This window comes from Alligator sinensis, unplaced genomic scaffold, assembly GCF_000455745.1.
Source record: "Alligator sinensis unplaced genomic scaffold, ASM45574v1 scaffold400_1, whole genome shotgun sequence".
NCBI lineage: Eukaryota > Metazoa > Chordata > Crocodylia > Alligatoridae > Alligator > Alligator sinensis.
In genome coordinates this window covers 28,313-47,029 of record NW_005841897.1, presented here as the reverse complement: position 1 = coordinate 47,029, position 18,717 = coordinate 28,313, and the positions used below count along the sequence as shown (strand labels likewise).

Sequence of the window (18,717 nt, the reverse complement as noted above, 5' to 3'; positions counted from 1 at the left end):
CCCTGACTCAGGTGGCACCAGTCGCCCATGTCTCATATCTTCTAGAGATGTGCTCGCTGGCGTCCATGATGGGCTATTTGTGTCTCTGGTGGGCTTATAGCTCTGGGAAAATGGAAGCTTGTTGCCAAGGGTGGCTGGCTTTCGTGAGACCTGAACATCAGCACAGAAGCGGAAAGAGATCTCAGTCATAGTGGACTCCAAGATGAACATGAGTTGTCAGTGTGATGGAGTCATCAGCAAAGCTAACCGCACTTTATCATGCATCAGCAGATGCATGACAAACCAAACCAAGGAGGTGATACTTCCCCTCTATACAGCATTCGTCAGACCGCAGTTGGAGTACTGCGTCCAGTTTTGGGCGCCATACTTCAAGAAGGATGTTGATAGACTCGAGAGGGTCCAGAGGAGGGCCACTCGTATGGTTAGGGGCTTACAGGACAAGCCCTTTGAGGAGAGAATGAGGGACCTGGACCTCTTCAGCCTCCGCAAGAGAAGGTTGAGAGGTGATCTTGTGGCCACCTACAAATTCATTACAGGGATGCAGCAAGGGATCGGAGATGTTCTGTTCACCAGGGCACCTCTTGGAGTACCAAGGAACAATGGTCACTAACTGACAGAGAGCAGATTTAGGCTAGATATCAGGAAAAATCTTCATGGTAAGGGTGACCAAAATCTGGAATGGGCTTCCAAAGGAGATGGGGCTGTCCCCTACCTTGGGGGTCTATAAGAGAAGGCTGGATAAGCATCTGGCTGGGGTCATCTCACCCCAGCGCTCTTACCTGCCCAAGGGAGGGGGTTGGACTCGATGATCTTTTGAGGTCCCTTCCAACCCTAGCATCTATGAATTTATGAATGAATCTATGAATCATGTAGCATCTCAGCCCCTCCCAGCCACCAATGAACTTATCCTCATACCACTCATACAAAACACCACCCCGCTTTACAACAGAAAGCAATGGAGAGACAGCGCCTTTTCCACGGTCACACAAGATGTCTATGGAGGGAAATGCATCCAGATCTCTGTAACCCCAAGGCTGGCTCCTTGTCCACAAAATCAGCCTTCCCTTCTCTGAATTGAGGGGTAATATTAAGGACCATTTTGCACTGTACCCTCCCAAAACACTGTTTCATCCAATTCCGGTTTCTGTGGGGTGAAGTCCTGCTCCAAATCACATCCACGTGACCTCTCTGCAGCCACTGGGGACACACAGGTGTTGCAGGGCAACATTTGCCCCTTATCACTCAGAGCAAAAGGCAAAGGGAGTAAAATTTCCTTCTGATCCTGAAGGAAAGTCACTCCAGGGCAGGAAGGAGATGACGGTGGGAATGGTGGGTTAGATTGATCTTTGCTGAACAGGGATAAATCCAGAGCAACTCTACTGAAGGAAGTCACCCAGATCCTGGGTCAGATGTAAGCTCTGACTTTCCCCTAGCCTAAGAGTGAAGAAGCAAGGAGATTAAAACCCCTCTTTCCTCCAGAGTGAGTGGCACTTTGGCACCTGGGTGCTGGCTTACGAGTAGAGCAGAGCAGGTCCCTGTCTGGTCTACAGTCAAGATTTTTCCTTTGCTCACCTCTTTGGTTTTGCTGAGTCCCATCCAGAGCTTGAACCTCTTCACAAAGAACTCAATCATCTCATAGTCCTGTGGCTCGATGGCGGGGCGGTACATTTCAGCTCGGACGCTGCGGTAACTGTGAAGGATGATAGCACACAGGAAGCGGCTGCTGAAACAGAGCAAGCTGACCACGTAGCTGAGAATGTAGACAGCTCCGAGGATGGGGAAGTCCTGGATCAGGGACTGGAAAGCCATGTTCCCGTGGAGGGCCGACAGCAGAGCATGGAAGGCACATGGCAATGTCCTGAACTCCTCTACTGTGGCAGAGAAGGCCTGGGGATGAGACAGAGGGAAAGCAGGGGTTAATCACTTGCAAGGGTCCCATTTGCAGCTAGAACAAGCGTCTTGATGCCCACCTTGCTGGGCTCATCTGATCCCTGCAGTCTTTCCTGCTCAAGTGCAGGGGGGCTGGACCCGATGATTAGTAAGGCTCCTTCCAGCCCCTAACAACTATGAAACTATGAAACATAATAGCACATATCCTCCCCACCAGAACAAAGGACTGGTCCCCTCTCGTGCTTCTTGCTGTCTGATGGCGTAGTGCAAAGGAGGTGGCATATGAATGAATATGAATCAACAGAATCTGATCTTGTCCCAGCAGAGAGTGGGTCCCTCTAAGGCATGTTTTGTGGGGAGTAATGAAGGGAGATTAAGGACTAAATGGGAATACAACTGCCCTTGGGGAAGGGCAGTCCTCCATTGCAGAGCTTATATTGGGTCATGGATGTTCTTCTCGATATATACAGGGATGCGCTCTACAGTGCCCAGCCCAGTTGGGAGCCATGATGACGCAGAGCCTGATCCTACACGCACTCGAGAATTGACCTTGGCTTAACTTACCAGGTATCCACACTGAGCATAGATGAGGAGGAGCAGGAGGAAGAGGAGCGTGGCTGCCAGGAGCTCCCTCTGGGCATGCTGGAATGTCTTTCCAAAGGCCGACCATCTCCGGACGAAGCGCAGCTGCCGCACGATCTAAAGGGAGAAGGCCCATTGGGAAGTGGGAAGGCTTGTGAGATGTTATCAGAAGGATGAAAATGCTATGAGAGGTGTTGTTGGAGGAGTCTGCGTGGCATCATAAAACCCAATGAGCAGCACGTTGGCACAAGGGCACCAACTGTCTCCTGCAGACTCAGTCTATGTTACGTTACAGCCTCACCTAACATCAAGATGCCCAGTTGGAACACGGTTGTTAAAAGCTGTAGCCCAGGCTACATGTTCCTAGCCTGATCCTGTTCTTCTTTGGATAAAATTATGGGATTGTTCAGAGTTTTAATCCTGTTATAGGGTTAGGTCCAGTCCACACTGACCATGTTTTAGGCGGATCAGAGAACAATGGAGGTTTCTATGGCATCCTCAATGAATTAGCCAGATGGACACAAAACATGGGGTAGTTTATCTGCACACCCTCTTGGTTACAGCAGTGTTTCAGGGTATCTCAGCTGCTTCTAGAGACCTCCATCCCTGCCTGTTTCTGGAAGAAACCCTATCCCCTCAGTTGTCCAGGAGGCGGGCTTCATGGTCTCTTCCTCTGCACTGACTACAAGCTCTGGCTTTCTGCAGCCATTATTTATCTGTTTATTTGCTCATTCTTTCATTGTCTGTTCATTAGGGAAATAACAGTCAGCAGTGAACCATAAATACCACCAGCCTGGGAGAGAGCAGATGGGCCACTCTGCAGATTCATTAGGAAGCAGGAAAAAAGAACGAAGATACTATTACCCCTCAGCAGCAGCTCCAATGACAATTATAAGGTCATTGCAGCATAATTTAATGCACAGGTATTAACGAGAAAGGATACATCATCCAGGTCATTAATGGATCAGGCCTGACACAACGAGAAAGGATACATCATCCAGGTCATTATTGGATCAGGCCTGACCCCCTGCCACACCCCTTGCCACCATGCATCAGGGCTGCTGGAGGAAGAAGGATCTCTTGCAATGGTGGAGGTATTATTACAGTGACCAGATGGGGCCGGAGCAGCCAAGACACAGTATAATGGAGTGACATGCAGTGGAGGAGCAGATCCAGGCATCAGCAAGCTGTCCCCAGCCCAAAACACAGACACAGAATCTCCCGATTGACTTATTTTATTGAATTGAGCTGGTAAATCTCACACAATTAATGGAAAAGCCACTGCTTGGGTTTCAGTTTCGCTCTCTGGTCTACTCCTGCTTATGTCTCCATTGGAAGCAACAGTTGGGGACTTTTATCCCAGGAAGCTTTGGATGGCTAGCAGCAAAGACTGGGATCTTTAGAGACACCATGCAGTAGACATCATGTTATATTCTCCAACCTCTAGGCTTTCTCTATTCCCAGGTGCCCGCCTGTGCAGTAGGGTGCAGAGGAAAACTTGAAACAGCCTTGGGTATAACTAGAATCAGGTTGATGTAATAGAGAGCTGAATCTGAATCTGATATGTTCTTAAGCATGACATCCAGATGGGCTCTGTAGCAATGGGCATTTGGCAAATGCCAAGGGTGCCGAGTAACACGTCCTTGACAGCCAACAGGAAAGCTCTCTTGGTAAGTTTAATGGGAGATGTGTTAAGTTCTTAATCAGCAACTTTAACCAGTTGGAGAGACATCTATGGAGACACCGAGAAGGACTGGCTGATGCACTGGCACTGGGGAATGGAAGTCTTGGGTTCTTATAGATATGCCCCCAGCGAGCCACACACGTCTCCATGCACTCACCCACCTTCAGCATAGCAATGGTCAGCAGCAGGGCAGATAGGTTGACTTCCATCTGGGCCAGCACTGCCACTTCATAGAAGCTGGTGAAGGCCTGGCGGTGGTCCCAGTAATGCTGGAGCCGCACCTCCGCCAGCCAGATGCGAGCAAAGTGCAAGGCGCCAACCGTAAGGGACAGCAGTGCCAGGAGCAGCTGGAGGCCGCAGCGGCTCTGCCACAGCAAGGAGGCTCCCTCCCGAGAGAGGAGAGACAGCTCTGACAGCAGGAAGGCCACACTGAAGAGAAGCAGGGAGATCTGAAAGAAACCAGAATAAGTGGGAAAGGGAGCTGCCCTCCTGTTGCAGTGCCCCATGCTGACTTACATAGAAAGGTCAAGAGCAGATACCATGGAGATGTGGGAGCTAGGGGGCTATATCTGGAGCTCATACAAATGGTGAAGATGAGTAGTTCTTCCACACAGGAACCACCCCAAGATGGGGCATGCTATTCAAAACTAGAGTGGGAGGAACATTAATTTAATTCTTCTGGCAATCAGGTGTAGCCTTGAGGCCTACTGTCAATAGAAAGTACATACCACCATGGCAAGTGGCAGGTCCAGACCGGTGCCTAAGCTCAGCATTTGGAAGGGGAGGATGATGGCTGAAGAAACAGCTGGTCTGACTGATGGGAACTCAACCAGAAGCACCACTGCCACATACAGGTTAACATCAGCGTTGTACTGAGTGAACTCCAGAAACACAGCTCTGCTCCTGTTGGGCAGGGAGAGAGAGAGAGAGAAGCACAAGGGAAGGACTTAGACCCCAATACTGCATCTCCTTCAATCCCCACTTGCAATTTTCTGAGTGCCCCAGGTGACTTGCCTTTCATGGATCCAATTGCTAGCTTGCAGGTCACCCAGAGTCCTCTGGGCTTTGGCAGAACTGTTTCCAAGCTCCCTCCAGCAACCGGCATTGCTGTGGTAAAGTCCCACATGTCCCCAGATCCAAAACCTGCCAGAAGAAACCGGGATGGGAAGAGAGCTCCAGAAAGGAAGCTGTAAAGTGAAGAGCAGGAGAGACTCTGGGGTTTGGACATAGGGCTTGAAGTCTCAAACTGTGATGGGGATGGGTCAGACCTGTGTTGACACAGGAGAAAAACCTAAGAATGTTGCAGTTACAAGTGCTAAAAAATCCAATGGTGGCCTAGTGCTTCCATATGGTGCTGGGGAATAGGTACCATCCAGTGGGTGATGCGATCTGAAGTTCATGACCAAAGGCATCACAGATTTAATGGCATATTCAGTGAGAACGTGTACGTCTAATCCTGGCTAAATCCCAGCCTAGGGAATAAGCACTCAGTTTCCTTTATTTGCAATGCTGTGGCATACTCCATTTCTTCAGCCACGCTGCTGTGCAGTGGTTTCTGTGGGATAGGGGACAGTGGCTATGTGTCATTATTCCCTGTATATGTACCTATCTGAGGGGGTTGCTTTGGAAAGGTGCTGAGAGCATCCTGAATGATGTTAAAAGCATCCTCAACACCCACCAACATCAGTGGGAGCTGTGGATGGGACAGCAGCGTGCAGGATTGGGTGTGACATGCTTTAGGTTCCTTTGGGATGAAGGCTGCTCTCTAAACATAAGGACTGTTATCAATGAATTCATCTGAGACTCATGGAAATTGCAGATGTCACCGACCAAGGTGGAGGTAGAGAAAGGACTCTGGGATAAATCACATCTCTGTGGAGTCACCGTGTTGGGTCATTTGAAGGTTTCTTGGTAGCAGCACAAGGGAGACCTCCCTGCCAGTTCTAGACAGGCTTGGCCAACAGGGTGAAGCACCCCAGAGCAAAGCCTCTTGGCTGAATGCCGGCCACGTTTCTGCTCCCAGCTTCTGCCCAGCACCCACCCCTCTCTGCACTGGCATCCTTACCCTACGGAGTCATGGGACACATTCTGAACGCAGGGATTGAAGCTCGTGCCACTGTCCACTTGGCTACCCAGGGAAGCCTCTGGTCTGAGTGCCGATAGGTGCCAGAGGGGACAGGTTCTGTTGCTGGTGACATTGTGTGTACAGAGAAGTCCAAGCCCAGGCTGGGGGATCCCTGAGGGTGTTGAAAAGGCAGAGAGAGATTTTGAGTAAGATCTTGAAGAGCTGCCCAGTTTGAAAGTCCCTATTCTCACCCTCCACACCTGGACTATGCCCCCCATGTTTTTCTGCTATGTCCTTCCTAGCCCATGGCTATGCCTCCACCTCCTCCAACCCAGATTTCCATGAGGGATCATCTAGGTTTTCCTGCATTACTCCTTCCAGTTCAGCCCATTCTTCCTTGGGAGATGCCTCCAGCCCAGATCACTCTAGTGACAGCCTTCTTTGATCTCCTCTTAGCCAAAAAGGCTCATCAGAAGCAACACACAGTGGGGAGGTCTGGGTCCTCCAGTCCTTATTATGAACAACCTCCCACGGAGTCAAGGCTGGAAGATCAAAACCAGGAATCTCCATCAAGGACCTTTTGCAGGAGCTCGGTGTGCTCCCTCTGCCACTAAGATTCACTGCCTGGAGTTGCCCAGTGCTGCCCTCAGCCACTGGGATGACCCCTGATTTCCCTTTCCCCATCTCCCTGGTAGCTCTGTTTTCTCTGAGTTCTACCATATGCCTTCTTCTCTTGTCTATCATTCCTCTGCATGCCTTCGTCTGTGTGCCTGGTCCTCCAATCTCAGCCCCGTCCTTCCTTTCCCAAAGCTCAGAGTCTGGGGAAGCCTGACCCTTGGAGTAGTGGATGTCAGAGTGATGACCTCCTCCATCCACCAATCTTACACACCTTCACTATAGAGAGAAACCAGTTAAAGGAACTCCAGTACTCCCAGCAGTGGTGAGAGCAGGGAAATGGGAGCCGGGACTGCTAACTCCCCGAGTGACCCCAAGCAAGTCAGAGTCTTCCTGTGTTTAAATGTCCACATCAGTAAAATGGGGACAATGCTTGCCTTAGGGTCTATACTCCTGTCTAACTAAAATGGGGTGGTCGAGTCTCTCTGGCAGGGGCTCTGGTTCCTGCCTAAAAAACATCTCCAGGACTATAGGACTGAACTCCTACTGCCTCTCTCAACATGTCCAACTTCATAGAAATCATAGACAAGTAGGGCTGGAAGGGTTTTCCATAGGCTATCTAGTCCAACCCCCTGCCTGAGCCAGGATCATCCCTATCCAAACCAAACTTGGTGCCAGGCAGCACCTCAAGTGAATTACCAGGACTCCCGCGCAGATCCAGAGGTACATTCATGATGGGGCTCTCCTGCCGGAGACGAGGTGCCCCCACCAGGATCAGTCGGGGGTTGCTGTACAGGTAGTTCAGCACCACGGAGTCTATCCACTCCCACGTGTCAGTGGGACTGCAAGACAAAGGGGTCACTAGATAAACAGGTGAATTCAACCCACTGAAATGTAACCAGGGCCTGGGCAAATATACCCTGAAGTGCCCTTACTCCCACCCTGGCTGTAGGGTCATGATCTGGAATCCCAGACTTCATTTTTAAGACATGTAGCTTGGTGTGCCTGATGGCGGTGAGGAAAACTGTGATAACACAAGCTGGGTGCAAATCAGTGTAGTGCTGTCTTCCCTGAGTCTACAGAAAGTCTGACACCAACTCTGTAATATGGGAATGGCCTGTGGCTTGATTGCCAAGTGATAAAAAGACCAACTTAAATAGCAACATGCTTAACCCTATCACTTCCATCCCTCATTACTGTTTGGGTTGCAGTAACAGCTCAAGCCCCATTCACAGACCGAGACCCCACCGTGCTTGGTGCTGTACAAATACGGAACAAAACCTGAGGCATCCCACTAAAAAAGTTGCTTCTCCCATCCCAGCCTACCTTCCCCTCCTTTCCAGGTGCCCAAAGTCCTGACTGTTTGATGCCAAAATCTATGATTTTTCCATTGCAATGTCTGCAGCATGATGATGATGAAGAAGCACTCGAAGGCTTCAACCAGGTCAGGACTACATTGTGCAAGTGCTGTATAAAATCGACTGCTGGTGACTGCCCCAGGCAGCTTGAATGATCCTTTCAAATCCCCACATTGCAAGGAGAATTAAAAGAAGGTTTGTATATGAGACATTCAACTGGATGTCAAAATAAATAACGCCAAGGATCCTGCACTGGCTGTGACTGTTTTTGTTATAGTCATGACTATCGAAGGAGTTTTGTAGTGAAACGGCAATGAGCCATCCCTGACCTTGCAGCCAGGTAGATCCTAAAGTCACTGAGACTCTGGGCTGTCTTGACAAAGAGACAGAGAAACCGCTGTACTGGATCATAGTGCAGCTCGTGCAGTATTATTCTATCTCCAATGACCTGTACTACTACAGATGGCAGCTATGTTATAAACTAACTACGAAAATCTCCTTTTTAAGCCCCATGAATCAGTTTGATTTATGCCAAAAGCACAAGTCTGTGGGGCACAGAGTGCAATGAGACCCAAAGGCCACTGGAACAAATAGCTGCTGCATCCATACCCTGCCAGAGGTCCTCACCTGTGCATGGAGGTAAAGTTCAGGCCCCTTTCATTGGTGGCAGTGATGGCTTGTTTGACAGCAGTGTGCAGGAGGCGGATGTTGCTGTCCTGGAAACTGCGCTGGTAATTAATGATCAGAACAACCAGGAGGAAGAGCATGTGGGTGAGGCAGCTCTGGGGAGGGGAGGAAACAGAGGCACTGAATAAAGACAACGCTTTAGCACACCCAACCTGAGATGAGAAAGGGGACTGAGATGAACACAGGACACCTAGCGGACAGAGCCCAGGGCTGGGATGTAGATGACCTGGATTCTATTCTAGCCTGTGGGGTGATACTGTGCCTCACTTTCCCCATGTGTAAAAGCAGAGATAACAATTCTGATCTCCCTTATAAAGCATTTGAAGATCCACTGATGGAAAATGCTGCAACAAGAGCTAGTGATGATCATTTTTTTGATTACCAAAGCAAGCCAAGGGTCAACTCTAACCTTGTCTTCAGGAATGACCAGGCCCAGACACTGCAGCAGAAGATGCTGGAAAGCCATCGGGGCAGTCCTGGAACTGCCTGGGCTTGAAAACTATTTTCAAGCCCAGTTCTGTAACATCGTCCCCTTTGGAAAAACAGCCTGAGGTTTGGATGAAATCCAAAGAACTTCAGCTATAGTTATAATTATAACTTATATGGCTGGTAGCTGAACGCATGCTGGCATCTAGTGGCCAGAGAGGGTCAGGACAGTTGTGTCACCTCCCAGACAGCCACCACATGTGTGATGTGAGTCAGTATCTTTTATTGGACTGATATGCAGTTGACAGAGAGGTTAGACAAGCTGTGGACCAAAAATGCCTTTCCTCAGGTCTGGGAAAGAAGCAGACAACAGCCTCAGTGAAACGTCAGCTGGAACGATTACTTTTGTCTGACTCCATTACGCTACAGAAAGTCATTGCTGCTCCAAGGCAGACGAGGTTCTTTGGGTAAATCTGATATCTTTTATCAGACCAACTCAAATAGTTGGAAAAATTCTTCTTAGCAAGCTTTCAGGTACAAAACCCTTCATTGCTGCTCTGACACACACATGCACACATGTCTTCTCTTCATATCTGGTAAAAAAGACCATCAGTCCAAAATAACGTAAGTCAGTCCAATGAGAGATGCTGCACATGCTGCCTGGATTGAATGCAGGCACTACCCAGCTGTCTGCGGTGACCTCCAGCTCCTTCTTGCTTTCTACAATATCTCAGCTACAAGCACCCACCGTGTATTTATACCGCTGCATTTGAGCTATGACTGGGCAGAAGGGCTGGGACCAGTTCCCAGTGGGTCCCTTTGACTAACTGGAGAGGCTGTGTTCAGCTCCCTGGGGCTGGGTGTGGTGATGGAGCATGAGGAGAGGGGATCCCAGTTAAGGTTAAGGTTCCTCAGAGCCCAGTGCGATTCCAGGATTGGGGCTGCACAGTGCACATGGACACCCCTGTAGCAGCACACGGCAAAGTAAATCTGCAGGAGCACATTACCCTCATCAGTGCTTGCAGTGCCCGCACTTTTCTCGCCTCCTCCTTGGCCTGGAGCAGCCCATACCCACAGGGCACTCGCACCTTCCCAATGCGCTCAGGCACTGGCTTCACCAGTGGCTCCTCCACCAGCCCCTCTGCTTCACTCTCCACTGGCTTGGTGATGAGAGCAGCTCGCAGGGCCTCCAGCACCACCTGAGATGAGAGGATAGTACAGAGCACGTGGGCCTCAACTCTTCAGGCACAAGGGACTGGTCTTGCCCTGGGAACACCTGGCCTCTACAGCCCAGGGCATACAAGGTCCTGTCACCCTCAAGCTGCAGAACAATGTCCAGTGGTAGAGGTGGGGAACAAGGTTTGCCCAGAAGAAAAGGAGAAGAGCTTGGGGGAAGATCAAAGCTTCCAGCCTCCACTGAAGGCAATGTGCTGGCCCCAGGCAGGATTTCTTGCCTGCTGCTGGCTCATTTGTGTGATTGTGGGCAAAAGCCCCTTCCCCAGAAGGAAAATGAAATGGGTGAGGGAAGGGACATCATCCCACCTTAAGGGTGCTGTGAATTAACCCACAGTCAGAACGTGACTCACCTGGAAGAGGCTACGGAAGAGCAAAGCCCACCAGGGTAATTGCCACGTACCACACTGGAGAATGCCCCCGGGAGGGGCTGTTACCTTCAGGGGCTCCAGCACCACAAAGGAGGTGATGAAAGAGAAGACAGAGGAGATGAGCCACATAAGGGCAGCAGGATCCTGGAGGGAGGAACCGTAGAGGATGATGATGGTGAAGCAGCCTGCTACAAGCGTGAAGATGAAGGCATACGCCACGGGCAGCATCCAGCCAGGAAACAGCCACTCTGGGGGGCGTCGGGACACCCCTGCAGGGAAAGAAACCAGCTCTTTTCAGTCTTCATTCTTGGTTAGACCACGCCAGACTTGAGAGGCTCACCTGGATGGACTTCCCTCAACCCCCCAGCCAGCTGCAATGGTCACTTGGTTAATACAGTACATTGGCCTTGCAATTGCACTGAGCTTCTTTGCATGCATTCCCAACAGCACAATAAGCTATCCAGAAGAGTTAATACAGCCCAAAGTAGGAGAAAGGGGCTGTTATGGGGGTTTTCACACACAGCAAGCCACCAGTCTGTAGAGCTGGGGTTGTAGGGGCTGAACCAGGTGACTCCACCTGAGATCCTGCCTAGCTGCATTTTTCTGTGATCCTGCTGCCCAGATAACATTGACCCCCCCTGTCCACAAGGTCAGCACCAGGCATTTCTAGGGTGGCTCCCTTTCCCCAGGGTTATCACGCACCGATCCGGGTGGAAAAGGAGGATGCTGAGGCAGATGGAGGCTCTGGGTGTGGGAGAGGAAAGCTGCTGATGCTCATCATGGTGGAGATGTAGGAGAAGGACTTGTGCAGGAGGCCCCAGCTGCTCCTCCCCAGCTCTGGGATCCCATCAGACCAGCCACTGCAAGAGCTTTTCACACAGTACAAGAAAGACCATAGTCAACACAGGCCCTCCTAGCATCATCACAGAGCCTCGAGATCATGGGAATGAGGCCAGAGCTCCTGGCACCATCCAAGAGGATAGGGATGAGGAGAGCCCATGTGTTTCCAGTGTCATCTTAGGATGTACGGACTGAAAGGGGCTCTGAGCTATGCCAGAGCTCTAGGGAGTTGGTGGGCCACACAAAGCTAAAACTCAGAGAAAGTAGAGTGGAAATTCTGGACTCTGAATTGCAAATGGCCACACAAAATATCAACACTGGGGATAGGGACCAAGGGGTTCATGTCTTCTTCAGCATGATCTCCTCCTCCTCCTCATGGTCTCTGAGGAGATCAACATTTCACAGCCACAAGCGACCATTCCTTCTGGTTCTTCCTTCTCAAACCACATACGTACGTGCTGGAGATGAGCTCCACCTCAGCTTGTGGGGAGAACCTGCCGCTGTCGGATGTGATGCGGTCTGAGGAATTACTCTTCCGAGTCTCTGCAATGATGGAGTTGAGCAAGTCTTCCTCTGTTCAGTGGGGAAGGAGAGAGGAGGGCTGTCAGCAGAACATGTTGCTGCTGGGCCAAGACCAGCTATAGCCTAGAACAAGAGTCAAGCCTTGTGCTTAGCTCTGTCCTCAATGGCAAAACTAGCTGGGTGCGTCTTTCCATTGTAGCAGCAGCATTTGTCACATGAAAGCTATTATATCACCTGGTGCCTTCTGCACTGGAGATGAGGAATAGGGACTGGAGACAGAAGGGAGGGAGAGGGAAGAGGACAGGAAGGCCTGTTCTTTGAGGTACCAGAGAGGGTGAGGTGGCAGCCGTGGCTGGATCTCCTGCTGCCCTCAGAGTCCCCTAGGGAGAAGGACAGGGGATCATCATCTGATGCAGACATAGATTCAATGCCCAGCTTCAGCAGGGCCTTCTTCCTCTTGAGGATATGACTTTGAGTCACCAGGGGGTCTGAATGCAGAAGATCAGGGACATCTAAGATACTGTCGCATGAGGGCCAGTGCTTCACAACCCTGCGGGACAAAAGGGTGATGCATTCATGAGCTCAAACCCCCAGGGCAAAGGACATCCCTTCCAAGCCTTAGTGGCCACAGACTTTTGTAGTGAGACCATTCTGTGGTTTGCCAGAAACCATCTTCCTGACAGTCTGGTCATCACTAATGAATTTTCCATCTGCAGCCTAACCACTAGACTGTTTTAGAAACATGTCACTTCTGCATGAATCTCATGCTTATGATATGTTTTCCCATGTTCTTTACATGGGCTGTTCTCTCATCCCTGTGATGGAGGAACAGTGACCTCCACCCCCCAAAAAGCCCTTACTGACATCAGTCTCTCTGCAGTCCTACCTACCTGGAGGAACTGATTGTGGACAAGAACCTGTCCCCTGTTCCACCCCCTCTGCTGCAGATGTACCTTTCATTGCCCAGCTTGGTGAGGTTCTCCCGGGTGGAAGCTGGTCTTGTACTCACAAGGGACCCCTGAAAAGAAGATGATGAGTATGTTCAGAGGACCTAGGATGGGACCTGGAAAGTGTGATGTCTGAGGGATGTTCTGAGAACCGATCAATTAACCCTCCGCAGGAAGCTCTGTCTTCTGAGAAGTCATCTTTCTGAAAGCAGTTGTGTGTCCATAAAGACACATCTCACCTGGTACGACAGCTTGAGAATCAAGAAGGTGCACACACATACACCCATATGCCCCCCAACCTCCAGGGGACATGGAGTTCCCCTCTCCATCTCTCCCCAGGAGAGGCCACTTTACTTACACAACTGATGGAGCTCATGTCCATGATGGACTCCATCCCTCCTGGTATGGACAGGAAAGAAGAGCTGCCCAGATCAGAGCGATCAAGGCACACATCCATCTCCACGGTCTGAGTGTCCTGTGCAGGAGGGTCAGGGTCCTCCACAACCACCTGACAGAAACAAGAGGTCAGCTGGAAAAGCCCTGCCCAGATGCTCTAATCATATTAGCCGTGGGTCTAGAACTGGGGTCAGCTGCAGCTGGCAGGGATTTTGCAAAACAAATCATCATTGGACAATTCAGATTTGTCAAACAAACGGAGAGGAACAGGTCAGTTTGGATGCATTTTCCATCTCAACAATGTTTTATAATTGTCCAGACAACTCAACCAATGTCTTTTCCAGCTTTGTTTGTGGAGTGGGGGGCGGGGGTTGTAAAAAATGTGATTTCCTGTTCCAATGGACAAGTTTCTAAAAGCTCAAATATTCTAATTTTGGAGGAAAACTGTTTCCTGCACAGGCGCCCTGCCTCTTTGTGCTAGTACATCTCCTTGTCCCACTAGCATATTTTGCAATATGTCACAGGCGTACACAGTAGGCCTGTGCAAAGTGGCTAGTATTCGCTTCGGATTCGGCCAATTCAGGGGACAGTGATTCAATTTGGTGATTCGAATCACTGTCCCAAATCGATTCGGCTGGATCTGATTTGGAGATTCGGCTGCTGCCAAATCTTCAAAATCGGCCAGGCCCATCCACCCCAGCCGGGCAATGGCTGCCCCACACAACCCAGCTCCCGGCACTTAAAAAAAAAAAAAAAAAAAAAAAAGCCCCGACTCACCGAGTGCTGCCGGGCAGGGGGCGATCCCCATTGCCCCCCCACTGCCCCACACTGCGTGGGGGCTCTTCATGAGCCCCCTGACCTCCCTGCTGTCCCACCTCCCCCCATGGCTGCCCCGCCTGCCCCAGCTTCGGCCCTTTAAGAAAAAAAACAAAACCAAAAAACCTCTGAACTCACTGGTTCCTGCCTGGTGGGGGGTGATCCCCGCTGCCCCCCACCTGCCCTGTGCTGCATGGGGGGGTGTCTGCATGAGCCCCCCAAAGCCTTGAGGCCACTGCAAGAGCTGGTGAGTTCAGGGGTTTTTTTCTTAAAGGGCTGGAGCTGGGGTGGACAGGGCAGCCATGGGGCGGGGGTTGGGAGAGTGGGGGGGCTCATGGAAGAGCCCTCCCATGCAATGTAGGGCAGTGGGGATCACCCTCGCCCAGCAGCAGCTGGTGAGTGGGGTTTTTTTTAAAGCACCAGGAGCTGGGACATGTGGGGCAGCCATGGTGGGGCTGGGGGAGCTGGCAGGGGATGGGGCTGGGTAGGGGTCTGCCCATGGTCCCCTCCCTCCTCCTCCAGCCCCCACTCCCCTGCCCCTACGTACCAGCTCCAAGTCCGTCTCCAGCTCCCTGCCCGAATCGCCAAAGCTCTCCGAATCTTTTCCAAATCGATTCAGAGAGCTTCGAATCAATTTGGACCTTTTTTTTGGTCCCTGATTTGATTCAGATTTGGAGATTCAGCTACCAAATCAGGCCGACTCTCCGACGAATCGAATCAGCACCCGAAGCTTCACACAGCCCTAATATACAGTCATTGGCAAGGACAGACAAAAGAGCACGTGCGCCAACAGAGGGCATGCACAAATAACATTTCATCTTGTTCTAATTTTCTATCTAATTCCAACCAACTCTAATTTTCCACTTCCTTTGGCTGTGTGTTTCAGGCTACAATGCCTGTAAAAGAGATGGCAATATTTCAAAGAGTATCTTTAAAAAGATCACAGGAACAGAGTGCCCTTGAAAAGGGATCAGATAGACAACTTTGGAGACTGCAGCGTGCTTTTAATGTTTAGTCACAAAACTGGGACAGTGCAAGGGTCTTCACCCTGATCGTGCCAAATGTACCCTTCTCTCACTTGATGTGGGTAGAGAGGGATCTTTGGCGGGTGATGTAGCAGGTGGGAGGAGGCTGTTGGGACATGGCAAAATAGTTAGTACCTGGCTGTGGGTTTTCCTGAAGATGAAGGCGAAGAGCATCTGGACTGGAAAGACCATCACAGCCACCACCATCCCCACAACTATGCTCTCTGCCGTCATGGAGGTCTGGCTCCCAAGGGGGATGCTGGGAGACAGAAACAAATTAAAGGCAATAAGATGGAAAATAGAGGAGTTTTCCATTAACAGTTACAGAGCACTGGAACGTGGGTACCTGGTACAGAGATGCATTTTGCACCTCTGGGAACAAAGCTGTTGTACAAAGCATCCCATGTTCGCTCAACACCTGACTTGCCATTCAAGTTTGGATTTTCCACAGAGTTTGAGGGAATTAGGTCCTCAAATCTCATTGTGATCCAGGGAGGATTTAGGTGCCTCAATGCTGCTTTGATGCTTCCTTCGCCAGTGACTTTAACCCTTGAGTTTTCCCTTGGCTCTTTCTCCATACATCCCATCCCTCCCTCATCCTCACCTTGCATGACGCACGTCTGCAAGACCCCACCTGGGAGGAGCAGGAGTGCCAAGGGACCCACCTGGAGCCTTCCACTCCAATGGCACTGTACCAGAGCATACAGGCAGCCAGGAAGAGGTACGCCACGAGCAGGCAGCAGGTGATCCTCTGCACCCGGGTGAAGCGGCTGCAGGGAGGGCGGGCCCAGACTGAGAGCCACACATGCCAGTCAGAAAAGCCGAGGCGCAGCTGGGCGAGGAACACCCGAGAGAAGCTTCTCAGCTCCTGGGGGCCTGAAGGCAACGTAATGGGAACACTCAACCAGATCTTCTCCTCCGTCCTGGGGGATACTTTCCTCTTTCCCCCAGGCTCTAGTGGCCTCTTCCATGGTCACCAACACCATTCTTCCTCCTCAGTCACCACCTAAGTTCTCACCCCGCTGTTCTCTCCAGCAGCCCCCTCTCCACCACTATTCGTATGAACTTCCTCATCAAAGTTTTGGACACCCACACCTATGTCAAAGACACCTAGGCTCCCTCTCCACCCCACCCTTTCTATTGCCAGCATAGATCATCACCTATGGTCAAACTCAACGTGTAGCTTCTTGGGCAGGGCCCTGGACTGGGACTGAGTGCTTGGTGGGGTCTTTTCACAGTTCCCCATAAGGCCTGTTGTGGGGCCTTGGGCAAGCAACTGCCCTTGTCTGTGCTGTTGCCTCCCCTCCCCAACTTGGTTTAGTTAGATGATAAACTCTTCAGGGACTGTCTTGCACTAGGTATTTGTATAGCACCAAACACAAAGGATCCTGGATAGTTAATATAATAACGGTGATAAGTGGAGCACTGGGCTTCCCTTAGACTAGACCTCCATGGGACAACACTCACATGCAGCCAAGACCACCTTTTCAACCATCCCTTCGTTCTTCTCATTTTCCACCGACAACCAGTCATCCACCAGGAAGAAATACATGTTGTCTGTCTGTCTGTCCCACACAATGACATGTTGCAGGTACCAGGAGGGGTCCAACCCTGAGGGTACAGAGAAGACGGGAGAATTAAACAGCTGCACTTCCAATCACCAGCTCTTGATCAAGCTCAGGAAAGTTCATGCCAAGAGACATCCTCAGCTGTGTGAATGCTGCTTGTGAAATCTTATTGGCAGCAGGAAAGCCCCATCAACGCAACATGTCACACACCCAACCTAGGTCTGGGATGTGGTGGGAGCATGGGAAGCAGATGACGTTCAACAAGCTAGCTTGCTGTCATAAAATCTAAACAGCTCTGCAAGGTGCCTTACCAGTGTTATCGTGCCAGATACGGATCTTCCAGATCTCCCCCAAGTTTGCATTCGTCTCCACCTGGAAAATATCATTGCTGTTTCTCTGGAAGGCCCAGCCTTTGTCCAGGTGGCGAGAACCACTTTTATTCAGTCCGTATAAGCTAATCCCGATATGTGCAGTTGTACCTGTAGAGAGATATGAACTGTGATAGTTTACGCTGTATCTGCTGTGTCCACTGGAGGTCATTAATTTGTCCTCTCACAACCACACCTTACTCCCAACAGCTGAAATGACAGGTGGTTGGGTCTTTGGTTTCACCCAAGTACCTCTATTTTGATGCCAACAAAAATGCCATCAAACAGGGTGATGCAGAGTTTGGTGAGGGAGGTTCTGGTTTCTCTGTTCAAGGGATGAGTAAGGAGGGACTGCCATCCTATCATGTTTCCAAAGTCATTCAGCCCCAGGTTCTCCTCTTTCCTCTGTACTCAGTTATACCCCATCCCCATGGACATGACTTCACCAATGAAGCCCAGCCTGGATTTGAGAAAGCCCAGCTCTTCTGGCTCTCCTCTGCATGTTCCTTTACTTCTGGGCTTTTTTTTTTTTAAAGCTCCTTAAATTGGTGTCACTCTACAGCTGCTGCACCAGAAAGATGAAGTACCCAAGAAGCTGCCGCTTTTAGGATGCTTTCATTTCAACATTTGATACAGGACTTCACAGCCCCCTGTCCCTGCCCATCACTATACCTGATCCTCTTTTCCAGCCAGTCTTCACCATTACCCAGTACTTGTACCTCCCGGGCTGGCCACAGCGAGGGATGATCCCCACCCGGGTGATGTCAATGTCATCCAGCTTGTGGGCAATCAGCACCATCACCAGGTAGATGGAGAGGAGCACACAACAGGTGATCACCACCAGCGGTGTCTGTCTGGAGCGCTCACTCTGCAATCACAGTATTGGGGAAGGTAGAACCACGGGGAGAAGCTGCTTCTTGTGTTAACTGCCCACCCACCCCAGAGGAGATGCAAAAGCCACAGGGTGCACCTGTGTCACCTCTACTTATACGGCGATTCTAACATGCACATCATCCATGTATCCGGGTACCTGGACTCCTTCAGTAGCAGAGTGACTGTGGATCCTATCGATACAGATCTATCCCCCTTTGGAAAAGATCTAAAAGAACCATCATCATGCAGGACCAGGAGGGAATAGTTCCTCAGAGCTCCTACATTCGGTCACAAGAGAGCAGCTCACTACACAGCTGGAGTCACAAGCTCATGGGCAGCAGCCAGCATGGAACTGCAAGCCTGGCACTTAACTCAAGAGCAGACCCAGCTTCCCAGAGATGTGACCAGACATTTCAATGCAGGGGAAGTGATCAAGCGACATGCTGTCGGA

At 50.6% G+C, this 18,717-nt stretch overlaps 1 protein-coding gene across 1 annotated transcript in view; it reads right to left on the bottom strand.

Moving 5' to 3' along the window:
- LOC102372537 (polycystin-1-like) overlaps window positions 1-18,717 on the bottom strand; it is a gene marked incomplete at its 5' end in the record, with an annotated part of 49,727 nt that overhangs the window by 2,974 nt on the left and 28,036 nt on the right. Inside the window, 20 exons of the mRNA XM_025197430.1 lie at window positions 1,573-1,887; window positions 2,455-2,589; window positions 4,318-4,605; window positions 4,885-5,059; window positions 5,171-5,299; window positions 6,222-6,393; window positions 7,536-7,678; window positions 8,822-8,976; window positions 10,315-10,506; window positions 10,978-11,180; window positions 11,614-11,780; window positions 12,207-12,324; window positions 12,600-12,823; window positions 13,227-13,291; window positions 13,579-13,728; window positions 15,593-15,716; window positions 16,123-16,333; window positions 16,925-17,068; window positions 17,337-17,504; window positions 18,066-18,261. Coding sequence (XP_025053215.1) covers window positions 1,573-1,887; window positions 2,455-2,589; window positions 4,318-4,605; window positions 4,885-5,059; window positions 5,171-5,299; window positions 6,222-6,393; window positions 7,536-7,678; window positions 8,822-8,976; window positions 10,315-10,506; window positions 10,978-11,180; window positions 11,614-11,780; window positions 12,207-12,324; window positions 12,600-12,823; window positions 13,227-13,291; window positions 13,579-13,728; window positions 15,593-15,716; window positions 16,123-16,333; window positions 16,925-17,068; window positions 17,337-17,504; window positions 18,066-18,261 — 3,474 coding nt within the window. The remainder of the gene's footprint in view (window positions 1-1,572; window positions 1,888-2,454; window positions 2,590-4,317; window positions 4,606-4,884; window positions 5,060-5,170; window positions 5,300-6,221; window positions 6,394-7,535; window positions 7,679-8,821; window positions 8,977-10,314; window positions 10,507-10,977; window positions 11,181-11,613; window positions 11,781-12,206; window positions 12,325-12,599; window positions 12,824-13,226; window positions 13,292-13,578; window positions 13,729-15,592; window positions 15,717-16,122; window positions 16,334-16,924; window positions 17,069-17,336; window positions 17,505-18,065; window positions 18,262-18,717) is intronic.